At 42.2% G+C, this 19,682-nt stretch overlaps 1 protein-coding gene across 5 annotated transcripts in view; it reads right to left on the reverse strand.

Moving 5' to 3' along the window:
• Positions 1-19,682, reverse strand: part of PDZD2 (PDZ domain containing 2) — a 206,183-nt gene that overhangs the window by 122,928 nt on the left and 63,573 nt on the right. For all 5 annotated transcript variants that reach the window (XM_017811307.1, XM_017811308.1, XM_017811310.1 and 2 more), the window contains one exon: positions 16,045-16,878. In XM_017811307.1, coding sequence (XP_017666796.1) covers positions 16,045-16,523 — 479 coding nt within the window. In that variant the 5' untranslated portion in view covers positions 16,524-16,878. The remainder of the gene's footprint in view (positions 1-16,044; positions 16,879-19,682) is intronic.

Consider the following 19,682-nt stretch of genomic DNA (forward strand, 5'->3'; position numbering starts at 1 on the left):
GAGAACTGTTGGGAAATTGAATCTCTCAATGTTATTATGCTGTTCCCTTATTGATAATTATTATTTAAATAGCACTCAAAATACAGTCAGTAGTTTCTAATGAAAACAGGGCCATCGGGTCTTTGTCCCAGAGAACTGACACTGCGACTTCTACATTAAGACCAATTGTTATTTAAAATGTATAAGATCACTAGTCTCCAGTAGACTGTTTTTCTTCTCCTTCTGCTTGGGGGTTTCCTTTCAGAGGGGTGAAGTAAGACTGATTGTATTGATAACTCTCTCCCACAAGCCCTTTTCTGGAATACTATCTTACAAATATGCCCATTAGCCAGAGGTTGAGCTCTTTGGGCAGAGAGCTGTTTGTGAAATATTTATATTTAGTAAGCAATCATATTAGAGCTGATTTTATGCATTACAGTTTATTTATAAGCTGATAATTTTAAAAGTCAATTATATACGTGAAAAAAACCCTCACTTTCAGAGAATATTCCATGGAACTCCAAACTGTGATGCAATGTATCTACATTATATAGCTTTGACTTCACTTTTTAATTATTTTCTTTATGTCCTCATAGAATTTATTTAGAGGTTACTACAAATCTATAGGGGATAAAGCCTTCTCACCCAGCAGTTCTCTAATTCAGGTTAAGTGGGTAGTACCAGAATAATATGATATCATATAGTACCCAACAACGGAGATTTACATGGCATTAAGTATATTGTATTTAACTTCAAAATACAAAGCAGTATCTCCAGACCGAAGAGTAGAAAACAGGTATAAGGAAATGTACTAGTATTGCTGAAATAAAACAGAGAGTAATAAGCCAGAAATCACACAGCCTTAAAGCAATTTGCCTTATCTGATACATTTAACTCTGGCTACAGTTATTAAAACGAAAAAATCATCAAGCCATCTTTCACAACTCACTCCCTATTTATTGTATGCATTTCTCTCAGTAATGCCCTCTGTTAATTTAAATTTCTGTTCACTTAATACATTCACTTATTTACAGTGTATGACCCAGGTCTGAGACTCCACACAGGAACATGCATTTGCTCAAAGCAATCTTTTATCACTGAGGGTGTTTTTTTCCTAGGGTGGAAACACTTATCTAAGCTTGTTTTTAGAAATTACAACTTGGGAGCCAAATTTAGAATTTTAATTACCCTTTAAAATCAAATTAAAAGTGAAAGGCCAGGTTTTACCCTTCCTTGAATTCAAAGACTCCCAGCAAGACCTTCATGCACTACACTGAGTCAGACATTTTCTCCCAGATAAAATTTCAAGCACTGAAGGAAAAAATACTTAAAGAAGATATAATATCTTACATTATGTACTCACCCTTAGCTCTCTGTTTAAATTCCATTCTTTCCCTCCCCAAGGTGATGCCAGTTTTCTCTGCTCTTAACCTTTCACCCATATTGCACAATTTAGATTAACTTTTTTTTTTTTTTTTTGTGGCGTTAAAAACCATGTTCTGATTTTTCCTTACCCCGGTTGGTCCAAAGGTTACCATTTCACGAAGTATCCTAAGGACATTTTTACTACCAAGAAATATTTTGACAACAAGAACTATTTTTAACTCCGCTAAGCTCTGCTGAGTGTAAAATGTTGCACGGGGTGCTCAGCAGCCTAGGGGAATGCAGCTATCAGCGGGGCTTGTTTTCTGTGCGCGAGAACAGCAGTCTGAATCTTCCAGCAACAAGACTCTCTACACACAGCACGCGATGTACATCTCATTACAAACCCAAGAGGTCAAAAGATAGGGGAAAAATCTACATCAGACCTGCCAACCCCAAGCTGGAGGCAGCAAGGCACTGCTGCAGGTTGGGAGGGTTCTGCACACCTGCGATTGTCCAGGTCTCATGCTGGGATATCCAAAACTACCAGAGAAAATTAATTTGGACAAGAGATCAGAGAACCCATCAAGATGCTGCTGTCAATCTACTCCAGGATGGTGCCTCCAGGTGCTCTCCCTACCTTTCCCCACTTGCAGTATTTGGAAGTGATTTAGCCATGACGCAAAATGGAACGTGACCACACATCCCGGAAAAAGCACAAGGGAGATTAAGCATAAGGTAAAGATGAGAGATGGAAGGGCCAGGCAGAGGAAGGCTGGTGCCAGTTCGTAGCCCCAGCCATGACCTCAACTGTACAATGATGCTGTCAAGGCCCACCCCTCTGGCTGAGGAAGGCTGCCGGGAGCACACCAACACTCAAACACACCTCCCCCCAGGAGTAAAGCGAGCTCTGGCATAGTGCATTTTCAGAGCAGCCAAAGGAACAGAGTGTTTTACCCCTCTGCAAACACCCAGTGGGATGCTTAGGCACCACTTGCACTGCCAGCTAGTGGGACTTGTATAGCACATAGGGCTACACAAGCTTTCAGTTCAGGGGTTAACTCCCCCTTGGGAAATTCACTGCCCATATGTGCCTGCTCACTAGGATTTCCTACCAAAGCACCATTTTTCCCTTCTCTTTAACTACAAAATAATGTAGGTTACAACAGTGGCTGCTCCCTCCAGCAACCTGTGCTCCACCCTGGAGTCATTTTATATTACTCTCCCCAGTGTCCTAAACCAGAGCTGCAGAGATTGTTCCAAATGTGGCTTTCATTCCATGCTAGAATAGCCTCCATTAATGTAATATGCTGTGATCCTTATGATATTCAAAGTGGAAGCCCACATCTTGTTTGCTTTTTAAACATTGCAAACCATCCTGCATTTCGTCTGTGCATACTTCCCAGCACATGTCAGAATGTGCCATCCACTCGCCACTTATTAATGTTTCAAGAGTCTTCCTTAAAACATACATGAAATTTAGGCAGGATTTTGTTCCAGGAGTCTTCTGACTGTTTTGTGCAGTCAGAGAGAGTAGATTTATTTCACAGACTGGATTTAATATACAGAAACTTACTGCATCTGTTTCCAAATATTTTCTTTCTAAAACCGTTATGAAAAAGTGGTGCCAAAATGTGCTCGTTCCTCTTTAAGGAGGAAACCTAATTTGGATTTCTTGATCCAGATCATCTTAACACCCAGGCTCAATTTTGCTTGCTAAAGCAATCTACAGGCTCCAACTAATACAAATTTAATCTGCAAGGCTTCCTGCTTGGGCTGAATGGGTCCAGCATGTCTTTGTTACAGGCTCCACACCGCATCAGTAGCATCTGGTACTGATTGCAGATCTCAGACACTGTGCCTATGAGCTCCATGGGCAGAATCTTTCTTGAATTTCTGATCTGGTTTGAATTTTTTCCCTAGGCTATTTCTTTATCTTGTTGGATTGAAGATTTATGATTTTTCCTTAGTTTAGTGTTAATTTCTTTGAGGTTTAATGTTTTCTTTTGGACCAGTCTGTGGTAGCTGATCATATCTGAGCATCCTGCAGGCCCATTTCTCCTTTTACATAAACCAAGAGTCACCTTTTTAGTTAATCAATTTGCCCTGCCATAATGCTTACCCATATGAAAATGAGGAACTGCTCCTCTATCTCCTAACATTTGGGAGACACCTCCTTCCCTTTCAATGATTATTTATCCATTTAACAGGGGATGAAAAATAATTTGCCTTCAGATTGTACTTAAAGAGAAGTATGTTGTGTGAGCAACAAATGCTCTTCCATGGTTTCAGGCTTTCATTTGGTAAGGTCTCAAGCCTTCCTCACAAGTCAGGAGCAGATTTTGCTATCATTTGAAAGGGAAAAAAAAATCAAACTTTAATAACCACACAGGAACATTTGATCAATTGGCACAATCTAAAGGTTAAAAGTTCTAATATGCAGGTGACTTGGGGAAAAATAAGAGCAATGCTAAGTTTAAAACTTAAATATTCAATCAAGCTATTTCTCCATGACAGAACTTTCAGGCGACTTTGATGAATGCCACTGAAAGAGCAGGTAGTAAAATGTGACCAGGATGGAAACTCTCAGCCTGACCTCATGTTCACTTTTTGGTCCCATTCCCTGCACCAAGTTAGTCCTCAGAAAAGGAGCCTCGGGAACTGAGCTGCAGAAACAGAATGCCCTGGACAACATGAACAGCAGCACAAACCTCCTCCCTGTGTGTGCACCTGGAACTGCTACACCACTCCTGCACATTGCCCCTGGGATCCATGACTGGCAAACTGGGGACCATAGAACAAGGGGGACATGTGTGAAGTGAGCATGAGAGAGGGTAATGTTTGGGGGCTGGAGTAGGGGGATGCCCCCAGCATTACCAGACCATTCTCAGTATGTGTCCAGGCAGCCATGAAATTAATTATATGGTTATATTTCATCCTGTTTTTCTTTTTCTCACATGCTTATCTTTGATACTGATTCCTCCTCAGTTTCCCAATAAGTCTGTTTGTGCTTGCAAGGAAGTTGTCACCAAATAAGAGTTGTGTTGAATAGGAAGCCATTTCATCACATTTTCCCCAATAAAGCCCCATTTTCCCCAATAAATACACATTCCCTTGTCCAAAGCTGCCCTGCTAGACTTTTGCATTCTTTCAGCTCTAAAAGACAACACAGTGAGGGTATAATATGCAAAGCTTTATAAACTAGAGCAAGCACTCCGACCAGAAAACTGGCAGCTCCAGCAGGCTTGGCTTTGGACCTTCTCACTTCACAACAAATCTCAAATACCGTCTCTGGAAATCAGACATCAGACTTCAGCTGTGTGTTGGCTAGAGCACCATGACAAAAACAAGGCTGTATTCTTTTTTTTTTTTTTCCACAAAGCTAGCACTAGGCGCAGAAAAGGACAGGCTTTTGGCTTCAAGGGCTCAGAAAAACAGAATTCAATCTTTCCATTCTGTCATTATTCTAGGAAAACTCCACAGGTAAAGTCTCACTTGTGTACACTGACGCCTCTTGGAGACACTTAGGAAGACTGGATAATAGCTAAATTCATAACCAAGCAGGTATCTCCTAAGCTAGGGCTTATTTGTATTGCTCAAATGTACTTCTGCAGAAACAGGTATTTCAAAGAATTTTAGCCCTTATGAAGCTGCTCTGTCTTTATAACCCTCCAACAGACAGGCAAGTACCTGGAAAGAAATACTCCACCGTAAAACACAGCATTTAATAAAGTGCTTTTCCCCCCGAGATCTCAAGCACCTGCAGAAATGAGAGCTGCTGTCATCACCTCCCTGTCACTGGGGCCATGACTTGTTCACAGTGTGGGGAAAAGGCTTGACCAGGACCCAACACTTTTTAAGTCCACACGTGCTATCCATTAGGCTGTAAGACCCTGACGGGAGGCAGACACATAGCTCTAAGTCATACACAGTTTATGCAAAAATAACTTACACATCAATGACTTAAAATAGAAGCATGCAGAAGAGAAATGGAAGGTAAAGACGGAACCAGCATGGGCTTGCTGCAGAGAACAGCAGGAGCTAAAAGGAAGTAGTAAATGCCACTAAAATGTGAGGGAGTCAAAACTTTACATGGAATTTAAACTGGTTCTTTACATTGGGCTCATGCTAGATTCTTGCAGCAGCTTATGACTTGGTATACAGCATGGTATCTGACATTTTTTAATCTAGAGATCTTGGCTTTGCCAAGTCACGCATGACTCCTTTAATGTAGGACACGGGCAGCAGGTCCCAGGTGTGCTGCTGTGCATGTTGAAGATTATATAAAAGAGGAGACTATGCCTTCTCCTATTCTTTAATACTATTATTGATACTATCATTAAATGAGAGAATATCCCCAAGGTCAGGAAAACCTTAGGGAGTGTAGGAGCTAACACCTGGACTCAGGATTGGTTTCCTTGGTTATTAGAGCAGGCTGAACACTTTTAACAGATAATATCTAATTTAATTACATATTAGACAAAACACTTATGATTATTATTCAGCAAGCCAGAATTAATGAATTTCTAAGTCCTTCTTCCATCCTAAATTTTTTCTACCCTCTTCTTGTTTACCTCTTTTGTTTTGAAGCTCTTAAATCTACCTCTCTCAAGACAGATGTTTACTTCTCTACTAACTTGAATGACTTTTTTTTTTTAATGATGATGCCCCTTAAATTCATTTCCACGGTTTCTAATTTGAATCGCAGGTCATCGGAGAAAACATTTGAGTCACAAAATCATTCTCATAAAGCACTAAGATTCTGCCTTTCTCATCCACTATTGAGAGTCCATTTATATATTTAAAGCAGAGCCTTGTAGTAAATCCTTGTTGATTTTGAATTCTACACACCAGCCATTAAGTTCTAATCCATTTGGCATCTGTACACTTTTTTAAACTATTATTTCTTTCTCCACAGCATAACTGCTGAATTCTTGAAATCCGATTTATTTTAACCACACAGTTCATCCTGATGAAACTGGCTAGATTACTAAACAATTTTCTGCTCTGCTGTATATACTGCTTACTTTTCAAATGCAGGCCATGATAGAAAAGCAGATCAGAGAGGAGACTATTTTGTATATTGCTGGGACAGATATGGAGTGGCAGGAGGAAATTTGGAGGGCAAATTGCAGGGAAGTGGGAAGCAATTCCACCGAAACCCACAGTGTTATGGAGCTGTCAGAGGCCTTGGGCATAGCAGCAAGAAAGCTGCACTGCAGACCACTCACCAGCAAGGAAGGAAGAGAGAGTGAGCAGGAGGAGGCAAAATTGTGAACCTTGGTGGTTCCTTCAGGACCTGCAGCCAGGCAAGAGTGAGATTCCCTGGGCTACCAACGTACAGAGATCCCGGATCAGGGTGAATCAACCTCCCCACACACCTACAGCCCCAAACATAGCTCCTTCCAGCCAAAGGCAAAGAATAATCCCCATGATTAAGCATTAAGCTGATAGCTAATTTAGAAACAGTGAGATCTAAACACAAGCCCTAAACCTAGGTGGTGATGAATATATGGTTCAAGCACGAAGCTTCTGATGCAGCATGAGAAATGAAACTATGAATAATTAGTTTCCACTAGTTTCTCTAAAAATTTTTCTCAGGAATTTAAAATTTACCAACTGCTTATCATATTTCTGTTAAGACATGGTTTAGGAAAAAGTCCTTCCTGGCCAGCAGCAGTAATTAAAAAGCAATTATCACCTATTTAAGCTTGTAAAAGCTGCAGAAAAGCTGTGTCCTCAGATTTTTCTTAGAGATGCTGTTACTCAAAAGAAGAGTGCAAATCTTGCTTTGCTGCCTAATGTCTGCTGTCTTTGAAGCCAATGCAACTATTGCCTTTTTTATTCACAGGCCATTGTTTTCAAATAGAGCACTTTTGGGAATAAGTGTTTTACTTAAAATAATTGCTTTTCCTGTTTGGGGAAAAACAAACAAACAGGTTTATTCATTTAGAGACCCTGGCAACTGCAGATTGCCCACTATTTCTTTGGAAAAAATATTTTACAAAGAATTATAACCCACAAATTTAGTAAATGTATGAGATTTGGAAGTTAATCCAATAAGGCCTTTATAATGATTCTCCAAAGAACTAGTGACCATCAGGAGGGGAAAGGAGACTAAATTCTAAAAGGATTTTCCTAAAGCCGTTTTCATGTTGGAATGTCAAGAGCAAATTTCCCTTTTAGTAATGTCAGCTTGGGAGAAGGGAGAAAGGTAATGATACAGGCAAAAAACAAAGAAGTTTATGCCCATGGAAATGTGTTTCAAATTACACACCCGAGTTTTAAGGAAAATAAAACAGCCTTTGTCTATATTTGCCATTTCTGTACTACAGTGACTGAAAATATCCTTTAAGTTAAATTAAGGTCCAGAGTGGCCACCTTTGATTCATACTAATTTTAGCAGCTGTTTATGTGGACAATTAATTTGAAAATTGCATTGTTACTAACAGCCATCAAACAAGCAATATGGTTAACAAACTTGGGAACACATAAATTTTTAGGGAAATAAATAGTAACACACACGCTTCTGTTTCCTAGGTCCTATGAACCACTCAGACTTGGTATTCAGAGTTATCCTCTGCTCTGAAGTTCCAGGTACCAACATAAACTATAGCAAATGGTAACTTCATTCTTAGAGGACTGGATTATATCTTTTTTACAATTGTTACATAAGGAGTAGCCACTGGAAGTCCTTGAAGTTGCACAGGTAGAGAAGGGAGTCAGGTCTTCAGCAGCAGTTTCCTCTCTGCATTCCGGCATAGGCAAATCTGCCCAAAATGCATTTCTGTGCTCCTTAAAGGGATTAGATACTGCTCTGAACAAGCCTAAGAAACAGACTATATTATGTATGTACACATTCTAAAAGCACGTAAAGAAACACTTTTCACTGCTGTCTTAAAAATTCTTAGATAAGACAGGCTAAATTCCCGGTTGACAGAACCCAAAAATTGCTTAAAATATTTATATGACATTGCCCTCTAGAGGAAACCGAGAAAAAATCTGTTTTAGTACAACCCTACTACAGATGAAAACATGGAATGTTGTTTTCAGCAGAACAATTAGTGTTTGTTAGAAACGATTTTCAGTGAGAACATCACGCACTGGTTTGGGTCCATTTGTCATCCACGAGTTTTCAAGAAGGAACTCCCCAACCTCCAGTCTATTTTCCTCATCTGGGCTCTGTATTCAGATATATGGTAACACGAAGTTTACTGGTTACCATGTCTATGTTTTCCTCTTCACTACTGGAATAAAAATAACCCAGGCTATGAAAAATTGTCAAGCACTTAGTAATTCTTCAATTATAGCAGCACAAAGAGACACTGATCAAAATGTACGAGGATGAGAAGAAGGACTTCACTGACTTTTGTTACATCACATAGTTACTCTGCTAGCCTGAACCCATTCTAGTGATCATGTAACGGACTAGGAAACACAGTCAAAGTTATTGCATTATTAATCAATTATTTGTTTTGCCAGTTGTTGGTGTTTTTTTTAGAAGATCATCTGGTTATCTATAATACTTGCTATGGAGAAGGGGAAAAAAACAGACCTTGTCACCTTTTTAAACAATAGAAAAGAGTCTTAGGCATCAACAGAAACAATAATCTCCTTCAGTCACATTCCAACTATTTGGTTTTATTTTGAAAAAGCCTGAATCCATTTTCCACCTCTAGTTTCTCACAGTCTTGTTAAAGAGGCTTCAGTGTGGCTGGGCTTCCTGAAACTTGGATGCTCTAGAGTGAAGTTTGCTGGTAATAATCACATTTGCCCTACTCTTGTCCTGCTTTGGCAGGTAGCAGTCTTCCTGAACAGCCCCAAATTTTGTGGCAATGCCTGACAACTTATCTTTTCACTGGTACTGGTCTGTTAAAAGTGTTTCCCATTTGAGGCCCAGTTGATCTTGCTGAGCATCATAAACTTTACCCAGAGAAAGCAGCAAGTACAGTGAGTGATGCTGCAGAGTCTGCAATTGATGCATACACCCTTCCTCTCTTAGCCCACATCTGATAAAAAGGAGACAGAAAAATAAGTTTCAAGGAGCATGTGATACTGCTTAGAGCTGGAGGCAAGTGTGACATCACCTAAAATAAGCAATGAGTTTTCCACGTTAAAAAAAAGCCCATCCCCAAAGCCATCCACTGCAGCAGCTGTCTCTGTAGTTACACACCTGCCTCTTTCCCGATCATACCTACATTTCTTATATTTGTCCTGTCACTTATGTCCGTAGATGGCAGGTTCATGCTGACAAATCATCTCTCTGAGGTTGTTGTTGAGCCTCTGCCTGTGGAACCGTCTCCTGTTCATCATCTTTCAAGCCTCCCTGCTCCTGTCCTTCCCAATCCAGGCCTGATTCCCAGTGACAGAGGATAACTAGGTTTTAAGCTGCCATCACTGTTAATGCTTTTAGCTTTGGAGGGTCACAGTTCAGTTCTAGTATATGTCCAGGACAGCAACCATCACACCCAAAGGTACATGAGGTGGCAAGAAGATATGATCAAGGCCTGCTTGCGGAGCAGCCCCAAAACCCATTGGAGAAGGGAAATGCTGCTCACTTAGCCCAATCCTATGAGAAAAAAAAAAATTTCAATAAGGACTGGAGAAGCTGTGCCTTTCTGAAACTCATAGCACATCAGTCAGTACAGGCTGGAAATTACAACCTCTCAGTAACCTGGCTCCAATTGCCTCCTCCTCTTGCATCACTCTGAGCTTCTATCTCATGGAAATCAGTCTTTAGCCCACAGCTTTCTTTGTGCAAAACTTTGGACTCCCAGAATATAAAGAGAAATTTACATTTACAGATTAGAAGAGATGCTGTGAAGGACTGCACACTGCAAATTGGTGTGTAAGGGCACAAGCATTATAGAAGGAGTAAGAATAAGGGGCATGAAATGTTCCTTGCTTGTGTTTTTGAACATCTGTATTTTTAATTATTGATGGCTAAAACACTGTTCTGTGCTAGTAAATGCAATGTTGGAGAGGTGGTGAAAATTGCTGCTGTAGCTGAAGGCCTCACCTGTTCGTTGGCTGGGCAATAGAAAAAAGTGAATCTATTCTGCACATTCCAGCAGTTTGCCAATTAGCCATGTTCTGCTGCATCCTGACTGTGCTTCTAGATGACCTGAGAGCATGGGATGCTTGCTGTGTGTGAGGCTGAAAATCCCACTCAGGATGGAAAAGGGATATTGCTGGCACTTTGGTATCAGGGTAAATGACAAGTCACAAGGCTAATTCACCAAAACAAGATGTTCCCACAGTGGATGAGTGGAGAGGGCAGAGCTCCCTCCCAAACACTGGGCTGGTTCTCTTGTAATTACAGTGTGGTCAGAACAGCAAATTAAATGTAGATGCACAGCCGCACATTTGGCAGCAAGGTACAGCCTTCTAATCAGAGCGCTCACAGCTCAATGGAACAAAACCAAAGCACAAAAAAAAAAGTGTAGGACAACTCTCTTATACCCTCTGGAAATTTTACATCTCCTAAGGCAACACCACCAACCTCTCTGCCCAAGCCTGATGCAATCCCTCTGAAAAGCAAGCGTGCGGAGACAGGACTGGGAGCAATTTCAGCAGATGACCCTTGGGATGTTGCCTACTTATACATGTATGCTCCTGGGGATCACGCTTCCTACCAAGAGAGGACAGCTCTGTTGTTCAGTGGCAGTAGTGCATAGAAGGCAATAGCAAGCATATTATTCCCAAAATTTTGGCACAAACACATATGGGACATAAGCTGTTTAAATCAATGGAAGTCTTTCCATCATTTTTCATAGGTGTTAGATAAAACTGCGCTAAGCAAGAACGTAAATGAGATGCAAATCTGAGGAGGATGAGGGGTCTGGGGAGTCTGTTGAGGAGGCAGTTGTAGTGATGGAATGCTGCAAATGACTGTGGCTACAAGTTTTGCTTCTGCAGATGCTGGGCTTGGCATGGAGAGATGGAGAGGAACGGCAGGAACAGGAGGGTGAGGAGGGGAAACTGAGCGAACACACACTCAGATTAGCAAAGCAAAGAGGACAAACAAGCTAAATGATCTCTGCTGAGTCTGGGGATTAGTGACCTTCTGCTTAAGACTTTGGCTCTTAAGAGAGGATTTGGAATAAAGCTCATTTCTTCAGAGCAATTTATTTCTCAACACGTGTGGCTAAGTCTGCTCATACCTTTCTGGGAGACATAAAAGAAGGGAAGAAAAACAACTCCCTCTTAGTTTCTTAGTCCTGCAATATTTTAAGGGTGGGGGAGGGGGAAAAGCAGAGGAATTTATATCCAAAATCAAGGAGGGGTATTTATATCCATTATCAGTGTAAAATACAGCAGCCAGACTTCAGGAGCACAGAAAGACTTGGGCTGTGCCTGGGAAACATTAGACATCCATAGGCTTTCTCTCATTTTGCACAGGTTGAGCACACATTTGCTGTATCCCAGCTCACAGCAGCTCAACTGGAGGAGAAAACCCTCTGCCAAAATCCCTGCGTGCTGCTTGTTTTCCATCCTCAGGACTCACGCACCAGGCAGCTTGGAGGGCATGTCAGCATCGGCTTCTCATCCTTGCCCGTGATAACAAGCCCCAGGTCTCAGCCTCTGTGCCCTGATCCATCACTTAGCAGCATGAAGATTGGTAATATGATATAAAAAAGGAAATTAATTCAATACCACAACAGGTTGGGGGCATTTTTTAGGTCAGTTATGAGAAATCTATTCCCTGAGCTTGTGTTTGGAGGCTACAGTCTCCAGGACCACTGTATTTGTTTTTCTATGTGTAGTCAGTGCTGTTAATATTTTAACAAGGAGCTCCCACAGACAAGTTTACCCCTTGGCCAAGGGCAAAGGGACAGGATAAATTTCCATTTGTTTTCCTAATAAAACAAAAATATTTTCTTATGAACATAATCAAGGTCCTACTAACACCAGGCAAGGCAGCTGCTTACACTGAGCAGCACTTTGTGTTGGCAGCACATTTGCTAAATTTAGGAAGGAGGTGAGGAAACAGTAAAACAGACCGATCAATCCATGCAACCTGACATGCCTGGGAGGTGGGGTGCAGTGAGACAAAGCTTTCTGCGATGACCACAGATAGTTTTCTTGGGGTGATTTTTCCATAATAGAAATTATGTATAAAGGAGATTGAACTGCCAAGCAGAAATTAAATCCCCCAAAATTTCAAGAGAAACACAATCCCATCAGAGGCACAGAAACCTGAAATCCTCCCCTTCCACCATAACACACCTTAAGACCTGACCCTACTAAAAAATGGGTTCATTACCCAAAACTTAACCTGAGGGCCCCCGCTGATTCACTGATCCTTGTTCCCATACATGTTATCTCCACAAGCCATTCAGGGCACATGGAAGCATTTTGAACACACTGCTGAATAACAGGATGCAACAAAATCTTGTCGATGCTCCAGAGACAAGCAGGGCTGCCAGTGCAGGAACAGAGTAGCCATGGCGAGGACATCCAGCCTCCTGAGGCAGTGACAGTGTCTCACCACAGCAGGGCAGGAAGCAGCACCCCATGGAAAATGCAAAACTGGAGCACTGCACTTGAATATCAAATAGTGACAACATCTGGAGAGGAAGAATGTTCTTCCCAACAAGAAAATACTTCTATTGGAGGAGCAAAGCAATCTATTTTAAAAAATCCTGCCATTCAAACTTCTGAGGAAGGGGGATCTCAATAAAAAAGTGCCTTGAAAGGAGTGCTCTGCTGAAACAAGTTTTCCAACCACACTGTCAGATTTTTGAGCAGCGCTTCTCAGACACAGGAAAGGTCCCTGTACCCTGCTCCCACTGTCACAGCAGTTGTACTGCTCTGCAGGCACAGATCTGCTCCTTGTGTGCAGGGCTCCCAAGGGGATAAAGAAGAAGATCGCCCTCCTGAAGACTGCTGTTCACAGCAGAATTTGTCTCTAATTACAGCCAGGGACAGCATGTTGTGTTTCCAGCACCAGCAAGAACTTTTTTGACAAAGAACCTCAAGATTTCATCTAGCAAAACCCAGGACTGTTATTGACTGCCACAGAAAGCAGCACAAAGTGCTATGCACACTTTGCCACCTGTGATTTTGTTAGACATTCTGAACTGTGCTCTGTAATCAGCTGTGAGCACATACAGAGAAGCAGTACTGTGTTTAGAATGTCCACATACCACACAACTACTAATACCACTGACCTGTTAGGAGGAACACAACATTACCATCATAGTTTCAGCTATCCTGGAGCATGTACATGTAATATGCAGTAGCAGGAAGCATTCAGGAAAGACCTTGGCTCTGCTGAAAACCATCAACTTCAGGTAAAGTAAAAGCTTCACCTTTAGCAGTGTCAGTTGAAACTCCCTCTCCATTGCAGACCTGATTCCTGAAGGACTTTCTCAGTATCTTTGAGAATAAACTGTTTTCCCTGACATTTGGCATGCCACATCTTGTGCTCAGGAGTCCTAGCAACTCTGCCCAGGACACTGGCTGAAGAGGAGAGACTAAGAAACGCTGTGCAAAGGTACGGCTGCCAAAACATTTCTCGGTTCATTTTTGGGAAGCAGCTCCAGTTTGTGGGTTAAAAAGAAGTCCTCCTGTTCTCTGACTGTATTCCCACACATGGCAATGTTTGGTCATTTTTGGCAATGAGAAACATGGTATTTTAAAGCAGTGGTTGGGTTTTCTCAATGACAAAATTATAATCATATCTCATGTTTCTACCACACTGTCAACACTGGTAATGTATCTTACTCTGCTTTCTTTAAAAATAGTTTGACTTTGGAAACGTATTTAGCGCTGACTTTTAAGATTAGATGTATATGGTAGCTGTGTCCAAGCACTGCAGCTATGCTTGATGAAATTCATAATGAAATATTTCAAACTGAATGATATTCATGACAAAATAATTCTTTTGCAATTCTCCCAGGACTTGCCCGATGAAGCCCCATTCAGTTATGCTCAAGAAATGAAGGATTCATCTGTCATCTGCAGAAATACTAAGAGCCTCCCTCCAGTAAATGAGTAAGAGCCAAAAAGAGTAGAGTAGTTCCAATATACATAGGAAGTTGTTGTCTGGGGGAACATAACCCATGTGGTTTAGAGATACAGTTGTATAGACAGAAGATAAATAAATAGACAGAGTTTTGACTAACCTTTATTCCATACTCCAATACAGCTCATTTCCCTGTAATTGTGTTTGATAGACACACACAATTTTCTAAGTCTGAAGAGAGCAGTAATTTTCCCTAAATCACTAACATCACCAAAAATGACACCACCTACATTATTCCTCTCTAATGTAATAATACGCTGTTAAGCAAAGAGCTTTGATGATTTTATTACCACATAATGTTTCTCTAAATCAAAAGAAAGAAAAAAAAAAAGAAATAAGTTCCGCAATAATCAACCTGTTTCTGCTGTTTACATGGAAATCAGGTGGAATTTAAATAAATAACTTGTCTTTAAAGAAGTCAGATTCAGCTTTCCTAGCAAGGAGAGACAGATGAGTGATACGCACAACCAGCTCCTCCACGTGTTGTGCTGCTCTTATGCACTGTATTGGATTCCTTGGATTTAGGAACAGTGACATTTGGCAAAGGGGAAACAGCAAACTAACTGCTTTCTGCCACAAACCCTCTTGAATTTGGAGGTACCCACTGACTGATACCGCCCTGGTAGCAATATTTATACATTCATTGAATGACAGGTCAGGAATTACGGAGCGTTTTTTTCACACCTATAAAACCACAGATGGGTTGAGCTGCCCAGTGCCCACAGATTGAGGACTCACTGCTTTTATTCAGTCACATGGCAGAACTGGGAGTGATAGTTACCCCTAACTCCTGCCACATCCACTGCCTGTTGGGAGCACTCCACTAGCACTTGGTTTCCAAAACTGTCCATTCCCAAGATAAACCCACTTTGGCAAGAGGGGGAAGATTTCATGCTCTCAGGTACATTGCAACCTCAGGTATGAAGGAACATTTGCATCCACATCATTAGCAGAGAAAGGTTTTTGCCTTTGCAAAGAGAAATGTGAGAAAGTCTGCCAGCCCACAAAGAGCAAGACTGGGACAATAACAAATTTACAGCGTGGAGTAGCTGAATTAAAAAAACACCACAAAAATAATCTATATCATTGCAAAAACCTTCATGTCTGATTTGAAGTCTTAAAGGTTTCAAGTTTTCTGGGACAGGAAACAGAAGAGAGCAAATGCATTAAAATCAAAGGGAATTTATTAAAATTAAGTTGTTCCAATGTGGAAAACACAAAAATGTCTTGCTTTGAAAAAGTCTCAGACAACATTTAGCTGTCAAAAAAGCTTCCCTCAACTCAAATGTTTCAAACAAAAATAAGAAGCACCTGTAAAAATATCTTTCAGAGCTGCTGCATCTGTGTTCATTTTTACTTAAGGAAACAGTTTTATACAAACTCAGGAAGACTCCTGTTTTAGTGGAGCCCCTCTGATGCTTACAACATACTATTTTTTGACACAATGACCTCTGAAAATTTTCCAGTGGAAGTGTGAGTAGCATATGTAAGGTAATTATCAATTTGCTCTCGTTACTTATTTTCTGCAGACCTTAAGAATGAACCCAGAGCTCTCTCAGGGGCTGGAAAGCAGAGGCCAAAACATCTGCTCCTGGACTTTCATCAGCACCAGCTGATGACTTGCAGCATGTGCCACAAGAGACAGCTGCTGGTGGCTGCTTTTCCCCTCTTACCTTGCTCCAGTGACATCCACGCCGACCATCAGCTGGCCGTTCAGAGAGAGGATCTCGTCTTTCAGGCGCACTCTCCCACACTTCCCGGCCGGGCTGTTTTTCTTCAAGTCCGTCACCCAGATGCACCCAACGTCAAGCACAGGCCCCTTATGCCCCTTCCTCTTCTTTCCTACCCGACGCTTCTCCCCATAGTCCCCCAGAGCAGGGATATTCCCAAAGCTCAAACCTAGAACCTCGTTTTTTCGCATCTCCTGGGCCAGGTACATGGTGCAGATCTCTGTATCCAGAGTCCCACAGCTCCCTGGCTGCAGTGTGCTCTCATCCACAGAGAAGTTGAGCTGGATGTACTCACTCAGCTTCTGGACGGCCGAGCGGCAGAGCTGCTGCTCGGCTCCCTCGGCCCCCTCCCGACGGCTGTTCTGCAGCCACTGGCACAGGAGGGGGAGGAAGACCCCTGCGTTGTCCTGTGTGATGGGCATCGCTGTCCCCGTGCATCCCCTCACGGCATCAGCTCCGGCCCCAGTCGGCTCCCTGGTCGTCTGCCGTGGCCCCCTGCAGCCTCTGGGGACATGCTGGAGTGGGGCTGCAGATCCAAAGCAAACTCCATCTAATCTTAGGGAGATTTTTTTTTTTGGGGGGGGTGGTTCTGACTGACCAAAATCACAGTCAAGGCAGGATGTTTGGTGTACACAGCACAGCCAGCCCTACGGACTGGCTGTTAGTGGATGAAGCAATGGGGAGTGTCTCTGGCTGTCCAGGTATGCCTGCCGTCGGGGTCCCCACTCCGCTGGGAACAAAGTGTCCTTCCTGCCACGATCACCACACCGTCTTGTCCTGCAAGGGGTAAACAGCATGGTTAGAAGTGCCAAAACCACTGCAGGTGTTCAACAGCCCCAGCCCAGCACCCCAACGCCGGCTCGCCGGCCGGGCCGCTCTCCTTCTGCGATTTGCCACTTGAGGGCACCAGCTGCTCTCCTCAGCAAGGGAATAAAAGGTCACCATTAGCTCCTGACCTTCCCGGTAAAATGGGAATTGGAGAGCCGAGCGGATGCTCCTGCCACAACTCCAGGGCTCTTAGCGAAGCAGAGGAGACACTCCAGCCAAACCCATTCCAAGGACTGCTGAAAGGGCAAAGCGCAATACTTCAGTCTCACCAGTGACTGAACGTGGCTGATGCCCCTGCTGGAGGCAGCTCTGCCTCCTCCATGCCAGTGATTTTGGGCTGAGAGTCTTAAACTGGTCACGTCTCTGACTTACCTCCCCACCAAGCTGCATGAGGGATGGGCAGCAGCATACATGAAGGGTGAGGACATCAATGGGCTCCCTTCTCTTACTAGCAGCAGTGGCTTACTTTAGACTGAATCAACCCCATAAAGCATCTAAGGGAGGCAACTACCCAGTCTCCTGGGACAAGAGTTGGGCAGGTGAAGTCCCCAATTTCCTGCACTTCTGAGAGTGAGGCACATAAACAACCAGGAAGCAATGAGAGCTGGGGGTTAGCAAGCAAGAGGGTGAGAAAGGTTTTTTTTTCATGATCATTAGGATCTATGAAACAAGAAAAAAACCCCGACGTGAGTCAAGTCTGGTTGACTGGATTCTTTCAGGGATTTATTTTCTAGCAGCGGATGCTGCTCAGTGAGCTGTGCACCAGGAAGGCAGGAGAAAGCAGCAGCTTTGAGCTTGCAGCCTTCAGGCCTGCTCTTGCAGATGTGTACGCAAGGCTTGGCTCTGGCAGAAGAGCTGTAGAAGGAGCTTGTAAGCCCAAGAGCATGAGTGTAAAGGGAGACTCTTGTAAAATGTTTCTGCCCAGAAACTGTATCCAAATTTCTGCCACCTCCCTGGCTGCATGGCACTACTTAGACGGAGAGGAGTAACCCCAAGAAAGCTCAGGGAAGGACAACAGATCAGGGCCACATGTGGTCCTCCTAGGAGGACACCATCATCTTCACCAGCAGGATGATGCTACACCAACAGCTCAAAAAGGATGGGCATCAGCTTGGGAATGGAGGAAATGGCCCACTGCCTAGTGAGAGGCACTTCTGAGTTAGCACAGGTCTAAAAAGAAGAGGTGATAATAGAGACACAGATTGACCATGAAATAGCCTTAAATCCTCTGCGCATCTTAGATATTTAATGCAACACTGGTGAATATATTTTTTAACACAGAACTCAGGTCTTATTTAAGATCTCAGATTTAATTTAAGACAAAAGTGATGATTTAACTGACATAACTGGAACTTGCTGTAGTAAGACCTCGATCTGGAATACTGATCTAAAGATGCATGCCTTATATATGAACCAAAAAAGAAAACGTAGAGGGACTCTTGACATACTGAGGATGATCTATATACTTGCTCTGAGGTCCAGAACACAGAGGGAGGAAGAACTGCTAAATTATCTGGTTAATAATAAAAGTGAAAAAACACAAACAAAACAAACCCTAAACAAAGAACCTGATACAACTGACTGAATGGCAATGGGAGAGTACAATCATGAGATATCTGCTAGGAAAGGAGAGCAGTATGAGACAGAGGCTCCTGGTGCCTTCAGAACAACATTCTCACATAACAGATAGGTCAAGGAGGGAAGTGCCTCCAGAGAGGGATACGTTGGGGGCAAGAAGGTGGAAAGAAACTCATGTAAGAATGCCTGTAAAATCAAGAGATAGGGGACAGTAAAACAGAAATTATTGGCTTCAGTACATTTAAAAACCCTACTAGGTAAGAATTCATGCAGAAGAGTTTAAAGGAAAAAGAAATCAAGGTGAGCTGTAGTTCCTCGAAGAAACAATATTTTGTGCTTAAAAGGCACAGGCACAATAGCATCTCAATGCAGAAGGATCAGAAGACTTGGCAGCATCACGAGCTTTTCATTTTCCTCAAAGACAAGAAGAAAGAACACTAAAAGGTTACCGAGCAGGAGTTAAAAAACATAGTGTGAACACATAGGCAAAAATAATAGAAACATCAGGGCATAAAAATGAAATAAAACTTGGAGAAGATGAAAAAAAAGAAAAAAAATTACTCTTTATATGCATATTAATACCACAAAGACAGTCTGAAAAAGTGTTGCTCAGAGAGAAAGTTATTGAAAAATGACACTGAAAAAGGCAACACTGGTTTGCTTTTTGCTTTAGTCCTCGTTAAAATTGCCACCTATGTACAGAGGATTAGTATACAATGTGACACAATATCAGTACAGACGTACACTATCCTCTTCTCGGCCTGTTCCAGGGTGAGATCCGTCCTCTGTCCAAGTCAAGTATTTTCTGTCCAGCAGAGTAGGACAAACCACCTTTTAAATTCCCTGCAAAATCAGCCGAAACCGTCTCAGATACCTCCCTGCTGGTCACTTGTGAGAACTCAGGCAGGTAAGGTGCCAGAAGGAAGGACAACGGCAAGTGCAGTGTCTGTCTTTAAGGGTAGAAAGAGAAGCAGCAGAAGAATGCTACATCACTCAGTAGTCTATCTTCAATCATTTTAAAAACTCTAAGTCAAACAAAGAAACAGTCTGCATGTATGTGAAAGAGAACAAAAATATAAAAGTAGATACAGGAGAGACAAGAAAAAAGTAATATAAAATGAAATTAATTTCATAATGGAGAAGTTGTTGGATGTCATTTATCTGTGCTTTATTAC

This window comes from Lepidothrix coronata, unplaced genomic scaffold (genome assembly GCF_001604755.1).
Source record: "Lepidothrix coronata isolate B3197 unplaced genomic scaffold, Lepidothrix_coronata-1.0 Scaffold31, whole genome shotgun sequence".
NCBI classification, from domain to species: domain Eukaryota; kingdom Metazoa; phylum Chordata; class Aves; order Passeriformes; family Pipridae; genus Lepidothrix; species Lepidothrix coronata.